The 7,898-nt window shown below is 35.6% G+C and overlaps 2 protein-coding genes across 3 annotated transcripts in view; one reads left to right on the plus strand and one right to left on the minus strand.

Moving 5' to 3' along the window:
* Window positions 1–2,517, minus strand: part of LOC129793127 (uncharacterized) — a 67,911-nt gene extending 65,394 nt beyond the window's left edge. Inside the window, exon 1 of one of the 2 annotated variants that reach the window (XM_055832779.1) lies at window positions 1,883–2,517. The gene's annotated coding sequence lies outside the window, so the exon portion shown is untranslated. The remainder of the gene's footprint in view (window positions 1–1,882) is intronic. The other variant, XM_055832780.1, reaches the window with a different exon arrangement.
* An 835-nt stretch (window positions 2,518–3,352) lies between these two features.
* Window positions 3,353–4,248, plus strand: LOC129793128 (uncharacterized). The gene is made up of 3 exons (XM_055832781.1): window positions 3,353–3,434; window positions 3,512–3,649; window positions 3,763–4,248. Exons 1-3 carry the CDS (start codon window positions 3,393–3,395, stop codon window positions 4,000–4,002), a joined length of 420 nt encoding a protein of 139 aa, XP_055688756.1. The 5' UTR covers window positions 3,353–3,392; the 3' UTR covers window positions 4,003–4,248.
* The last annotated feature ends 3,650 nt before the right edge of the window (window positions 4,249–7,898 follow it).

Genomic DNA, 7,898 nt, shown 5'->3' on the forward strand with positions numbered 1-7,898 from the left:
ACATAGGTTATTGTATGGATTTGCTGTTTCAGGTGAAAAATCTGAATTTTGTGTGAAAATAATAAAAAAAAAATGAAAAGAAAAGAGCACAACGCAAATGCACATCATCAATCATGTTGGTATGCGTCTGAGAATGTTTTGCCGTGGTGTTGGGATGCTTCTCGCCATGGGAAGAAGTGAGATTTTAATAATTTATTATTTGCAGTGCAAAAAGGCGATGGCCTCAGTTGCGATGCTACAGAAACCATCATCATCATCCAACTCTTGTGCACGGGGAACATCCCAAAGTTTACTTTTGCAGACGCGTTCCAATGGGTTTTTCGCGTTAAATGAGAGCTCCTCCACACGTGAAACAATTAAAAAATCTCCCAAGTGCTTTGACCATCATTTTGCTACCCCTCTGTGTGTGGAGAATGCTCTTTGCAAAAAGGAAAATATAATAATCTATATATACCGACGAGACGATAAATCACTTTGTATGCCTTTTTGGCATTCTCATTCCGGAGAATAAATGAGAGCATCCTGGCAAAAATCATTTGCACATCTCTGACCTCTTCACCCCATCAAGCGTTTCCACGCAAATGGACCAAAGTGAGGAGCTTTTTTTTATAGGTATGTATGTATTCATGCTGCTAGCACGTCAGGGGGTTTACATCTCTGTGCTAAAATTGACAAGAGAATGCGGATGTTTAGCATTCGGGCTAATATTCAATTCATTAGATTAATTAGCAAAGGTTTTTGGATTTATTGACTAAAAGCTTGATGTCATAAATTGCAGTCAAGTTTAAGCTGGACTTCATTTGAGAATTAGGCAAAATCTGTGAAAAATGCTTAAAATTATAAATTTTAAATTATTTGTTTAGTGTTGGTCTAAATATATTACCGAAACAATAAGACTTTTTTAAACGATTTTTGAGATAATTTTAAAATAAGAAATTAAAATGTTTTGTTTTTAAATAATCAACTATTAATCAAAAATTGATATTATTCTCTTCAATTTTTAATTTTCAAAGCTCCAAATTATGTTTCATTTCTTTTTGTACAAATAAAAAAATCAATAATTTTTTTTAATCAATTTTTAAATTAAAAATAAGTGAAGGAAAACATCAGATTTTTCCAACAACTAATTTTTGATTTCTTTTGATATTTTTAGATATGTAATAAATATACCTACTTTTCAATATGAGCCGTCTGGCAGGTGGTCCTTGACTTATTAAAGCCCTATATTTATTTATTTTGATGGATAGTTTTGCAAGCTGTGTAGAAGTCTAAAAACCCCATTAGCTTCACCCAAAACTTGTGTCGAATTTAAATATTGCGTGGCGAAAGGAGAAAATGCTTTTGATAACGCACTTCCTACTCTTTTGCTCATTTCTTTACCACTTAATTTTGTACAACAGAATGGGAACAGCAGAAATTTATGGTAATTTGAGATATGAAAAGCAGTGGAAAAGAACTAGATTTTCAGGTCTGTTTGGCTAGACGTGTTTTGCATACATAAACATAGGTATAAAGGTACTTCACAAGCTATATTGATTAAACTTTTGTCCTGTATGTCCTGTAATTAAATTTAGAGAATTTTTTTCTGTGGATCTTTTTTTTTTGAGAAGTGGCTATGAAAGTGAAAGGCTCAGGCACACGACGATTCAATAATTTTCACCCTTCATTTATTCTCCTCACGTTTGTAGAGAGAAACACCTGCCTCAGGTAGGTTGGTTTGTTGAATAAAATAAAAAATGAGTAAATCGAGGGACAATAAAATGTAAAAACACCTTGAGCACATAGCGAGGGGTACCTACTTATAAACTTTGGTTGGTCTTTTTTTTTGGGCTGGGCCGTATCGACCATCCATACTACATACAGGAATATTAATAAAACGTACCTGGACAACCGATGCTGATGGCAAATGCAAGCAGACTCTTAAATCCTCAAGATCTTGCTTATGCTGCTGATGCTGCTGCTGCGGTGGTGGTACAAACAAACAGGAAGAACCCAGGCACACAATTAAGTTCACTTTGAATGGGAATTAACAGTGGATTTTAAATTGAATTATCACAAAAATTAGACTTTAAATTGACTCTCATGCACACCAAGTGTTTTCCAGTGAAAAAAATCGTTTTTATTCTCTTTTAATTGAACTTCAGGGTTGGCGGTTGCGGCAAAAAAGCACAAATGCGGTATTTCGCGACAGTGTCCAGTCTTATGCAAAATCAACAAGTTCTTATATGAAGTGCACAACTTATCTGGATTTTTTTTTATTTTTTCCACATTAAATGGGTTTATTTATCGGCACCACAACAACACGCCGTGAAATTGAATTATTTTTCCTCAGTTTGAAGTTCTATTTTTCACATATATAATGTATATTATATATATTCAGTGGGTTAACTTGGTATTTTATTAACCGCTATAGCACAAAAATTTCTTAAGAAAAATCGAACGCAAAACTACTGTGTGGACACACCAAAGTTCCCAACTCGACTGAATCTCGGTTGTATTTTGCCGAGGAAGGCGCCCGTGAGATTGAACGCCAGCGACCGTTGATACAGCAACTCTTTCAATGTATTCGGGGACCCGAATGGTTGCACACCTGAGCATGTTGTTGGTGGTTGAGGTGTGTTTGTGCACCAAAGCACGCTCCAGGTGTAGAAATATGCCGGTATATGCTAAAGAAAGGTGCCCCACAACAATACCCACTGCCATTAATGCCTAAACTATTTCTAAACTAATGTTGATTTAAAAAGAAAAATGAATATTTCCTCAAAATTGGGAAAATTTATGAAAATTGAAAATTAAGTAAATCGTTAAACTACAGATCCTAAAGAAGGCAATAAAAATTTTATCGAAACGTCACTATATGTCAGAGAAGTCAGGCCTTTTTCCTAAATTTCTAAATTTTGATTTTTCTAATAATTAATTTTTATTTTTTCATTGCCAATTCAATTCCTCACCTTAAAATTTTTAAAATTAATTCAAGAACAGATATTTAAGACAAAATTGTTAGAAACTTAGAAGACGTGATGAAGAGCAAAATAAAACCGTCGAAAAGTCGTTATGTAAAATTCGTTTTAAGGAACTCTTATGTAAGTCATACACCCTGCCCTTAAACACATCTAAAAATTCAACTCGAGCGACTTCTTAAGTATAAAAGTACAAAGACTTGATGTTTTTATTCTAATATAGAATACAGAATTTTTAAGAAATTACTCAAGACTTAAATCCCAGATCTGAAGAAGCTTTCTTTTAAAGTTTGCTTACAAATATTGCTACATTTATTTTTCTCTTAAACAAATACAGATTAATCAAATAGAGAGAAAATGTTTGTTTTAATCTAGATCGGTATAAAACGGGATGATTTCTTGAGAACTTTATAGAACTTAATTGTTGTTAAAATGAATCACTTGTGCTTTATTATTATTGCTCTATTCTTTTTGGTAAGCTATAACCTTAATTTTTGTTTATTCTTTCTTATAATTTCTATGTAATTTTATTTTAATTATTTTGGACACAGGTTCAACAATCTTTGGCTGAACATCCAGAAGAAAAATGTATTAGAGAATTGGCGAGAACTGATGAAAACTGCATTCTTCATTGTACGTATTCGTACTACGGATTCGTTGATAAAAATTTCAAGATAGCTAAAAAACATGTAAGACCTGTATACCTTTTTTGTATTTAATTTTAGAGTGCATAAAACTCTTACAAAATTAGCATTAAAATATTTTTCCTTTAATTTTAATAAGTTTTGAATTGTTTTTTTAGGTTCAAAAATTCAAAAAAATCCTAGTTACATTCGACGCTGTTCCTAAGAAAGAAAAAAAGAAACTTTTAGAGCACATTGAGGCTTGTGCAGATTCTGCGAATGCTGATCAACCTCAAACTAAAGATGAAAAATGTACAAAAATAAATAAGTACTATCGTTGTGTTGTGGATGGAAAAATATTACCCTGGAATAGTTATGCTGATGCAATCATTAAGTTTGATAAAACCCTTAACGTATGAAGCAAAGATATTCGAAAAAAAAAACATCAAGATTATGCTGGAAAGAAAAAGATAAAAAAAATTGTGCTAATCAAATTGAATTAACGCTTAATGCTAATTAAAAAAAAGAGAAAAAAAAATAAATTGAAAAATAGTATATAGTGGATGGGAAAAAATTTTCTTGGAATAACAATTGTTAGAAACTTTGAAGACCTGATGAAAAGCAAAATAAAGCCGTCGAAAAGTCGTAGTAGACCCTTGCAAAAAGTGCCATTTTCTCTTCAATCAACCCCTAAAAATCAACCCCTTATCCGATTTTGGTCACCCTGGCAGATTAGGAAAGGGGATTAATATAGTTTTCAAGAAAAAAATATTTTTCTACTTTTTCGGACAAAATATTTTTAGTGAAGGCCTTTGCATTATTTTTGTTGAGGGACTGTAAACAAATCTAAAAATTCAACTCGAGTGACTTCTTTAGTATAAAATTAAGAAAGAAAAAGACTTTATGTTTTTATTCTATAGAATACAGAATTTTTAAGAAGTTACTCAAGACTTAAATCCCAGATCAGAAGAAGCTTTCTCTAAAAGTTTACTTACAAATATTTCTACATTTATTTTTCTCTTAAACAAATACAGATTAATCAAATAGAGAGAAAATGTTTGTTTTAATCTAGATCGGTATAAAACGGGATGATTTCTTGAGAATTTAATAGAACTTAATTGTTGTTAAAATGAATCACTTGTGCTTTATTATTATTGCTCTATTCTTTTTGGTAAGCTATAATCTTAATGTTCGCGAAATTCCCCGAATTATACGCGATAAATTACACTTTATTACGGAGCAGGCACGTTTGCATCCGTATTCCTTGCCTTCCAAAACCGATCTGTCATTTTTGCCGCCAAATCATTCTTTTTTCCCTACATTCTCTATTTTCACCCCCTCTTTGAGCGGAAGCATACCGCTGAGCATCAAACATCTCTTCTTTTCGATTTCCACAAAAAATGGAAAGATTTGGCGGTCCTGCTTTACTACTTATGATCTCCTTTCGATAGCTCGACCTATTCATTGTGTAGCGTCCTTCTCAACTGTTTCCTTTGTCAAACGCTACTATCCCTAGCTGACAAAAAATTCCTCTGCAACTGCTATTACCTCATAGTTCCTGTTGACACTCTACAACTAAATTCTTCAGCTTCCAGCCACTATTGAGTTCCGCTTCCATTGATGTTACTGCTTCTCGACAACTTCCAGCTGTCGAATTTCTAATTCGTAATTTATCCACTATGTCTCGATGTATTCAGCTCAATGGACATTACTGACTCCACGAGCTCTAATATGTCTCTTTTGCCCTTAGAAATCTTCTAGAACCTCAATTTATAGATCTACCTCATGTAATTATTGTCAAATTCTCTAGCGATAGCCACAGTTACGCTATTGTCAATCTTATCCACTGCGTACTTTGATATCATCTACAAGGGCTGCCACTGTAACGCCAGTGCCAACCATACTTAGAATTCTTTGACATCCTCTTCTACACGTTTGACGCTATGCTAAACTTCAGGCTCCACTTCCCAACCTGCAAGATCTTCTTACTGCAACATTATTTGGAGCGATCCCGCCGAATCGCTACTCGGGAGGTCTACTCACCGACCCTTAACATCTTCCTAAAGGCTTCATATGAATCGCAGCATACTTTACCATCGGATTTATTTTCTATTTGCATCAGCCTACGAATGCAAATCTGCTTAATTGCCTTACACGCCTCCTGTCTGAACCCTACGGGAAATCTTGCAACTCGTGTCACAAATGCTACTTCCATCCGGATCTGTGACTTAACACCTTGTCATTTAATTACCTTCAACTACGGTTTTCTTCACTGAATGTTTCTTACGATCAACGAGATGCTAATTCTGCCTTTGTAACTTGTCTTTACCTTAGCCTCTTTTTAGATTTGCTTCGACACCAATATCGGCCATTCCGTTCAATCTGAACTCGCTGAATATGTATATAATTAACTCGAGCAATACTATAATCGACTGATTCCTTCTTCCGATCAGAACATAAATTCTGCTGACATTCGCACTTCTACAATCACCGGACTCCCTGACTGCGTCAGCCAAATTCGGTGAGGCAAACGCTACCACAACTTCTGACAAGAATTCTTGATCACGTGAGCAACTCGTATCACGTCCACTTTAAAGAAAGGTGACACTGCTTAAACTTGATCAAGCCTATCCAGGAATTCATTAAGTTCATAGCTTTCTCATTTCGATGGTAGAACATTCAAATGACTATAACAGCTTTCATTCTTCCACTGCGGCTTCATTCCTTTCTCCGAATACCTCTATTAATTGCTACAACTCCTCCAATAACAGTTCACACTGCGTCTCTACTGGCTAAAGCTTATTCATAACACGATCATCAGCTGTTCTCAGACAACCTGGAGAGCTTCATCTCCTCATTAGACAGACAATGGAGATTTTCGTATATCCACCCGGAACATCCCATTCCTATTCTATTCTAACCCGTGGGGCTTTTGAGATTAATCAAGAATCACCCTTGGCACGTACGACTCTTCCAAGCACTTTATCCCTTTCGTACTGCCATTATCCAGTTCCTTTAGTGAATCAACATCTACGTATGTATCCTTCATGACCGTCCCTTGTCCCCCCGTGGGCGCATCTGCATATCCCTTTGCGACTCTCCTTACTTCTCCCTCGTTGGGAACTTGTCCCCAATGAAACTTTCATCAGGACATTTTCAAAACAACACCATCGACCTTAAATTTAATAGTCACTCGTGACATTAGATCTCTAATCGTCGATTGCGAGGCTGATCAAGTCAGAGTATGAGCCAGAAAGTGCAGAACCTGAACCTTGTTTGCGAAATCTTATGCAGACGGGACACCTTAAACATCTGCACTTGTTCAACAATCAACATATATCGAGTGTATCCTTCTCTGGATCATATGTCTTTCAATAGAACACGACTAATATGCTCTTTTTATTTCGGACACCACGATGCAGTACTTTTACTATAATTTACCTTCTTGGTTTCCATGAAAAGTAACACTCTCTGTGTTGCCAATGCTTCGACTCTTTCATTCGATTCTGAATTCAATCTATCCTTTAATGTGTCAAATGTCCCCTCATGCAGTTAGTAGACTGCAAGAGCACTTGAAAACCCGAAGGATATCTATTAAACCTTTGACGAGTGAGCTTCGAGGCCCACATGAAACCTTCACAACGACCAACCTATGATCGCTGTTTTCAGCTACAACTTATGGTCAGTACTAAGACCAATCAACTTGATGTACCAAACTGCAATTGCACTGAAACGATCCTCTTGGCTAGCACAGAGACCCTCTATTGCTCTGAAACGAAGCCACTTTTCCATACGTTCTTTCAAACCGACGTTCAATCAGTTGTCCATTTCTTGATTTGAAAGGAAACACTAAACAAATAAGTTTCCAAGGAAACTTCATGACCTTTAAACTCTTTCCCAGTCCCACAGGACACATTGTGGCCAGTACATAGGCCCTCAAATATATTGCTGAAGGTATTATGAATAAAAAACGAAAGCCCTCAATAATCCATCATTGAGAAAGCAATTTCCCAAAGAAATACGATGACCAGCAATTAAGTCCTTTATATTTCCATAATGAATAAATGTGTTCTCAAAGGAAACATCCTGCTCAGCACGACGCCCTTTAAATGTCCGGAACTACGGACAGATTGTACGGTTAGCAATAAACCACCTTAAATGTTCAACACTATTAACATTTCGTTCCCGAAGGAACTATTTGTATGCTTCGTAGACCTTCGAATAATCTTTTTCAACATCAAAGACTAGTCGAAACCTTCAACCTTCGTAGGACATATTATGGCCAGCGCTTAGGCCTGTTGATGTCCAGCATCGA

The sequence above is a fragment of the Lutzomyia longipalpis genome, chromosome 3 (genome assembly GCF_024334085.1).
Source record: "Lutzomyia longipalpis isolate SR_M1_2022 chromosome 3, ASM2433408v1".
Lineage (NCBI taxonomy): Eukaryota > Metazoa > Arthropoda > Insecta > Diptera > Psychodidae > Lutzomyia > Lutzomyia longipalpis.

Bases quoted from the DNA above. Each gene is read 5' to 3' on its own strand.
- LOC129793128 (XM_055832781.1), top strand. From the start codon at position 3,393: ATGAATCACTTGTGCTTTATTATTATTGCTCTATTCTTTTTG. The intron at 3,435-3,511 runs GTAAGCTATAAC...TTTTGGACACAG, and splicing joins TTATTGCTCTATTCTTTTTG to GTTCAACAATCTTTGGCTGA. The intron at 3,650-3,762 runs GTAAGACCTGTA...TTGTTTTTTTAG, and splicing joins TCAAGATAGCTAAAAAACAT to GTTCAAAAATTCAAAAAAAT.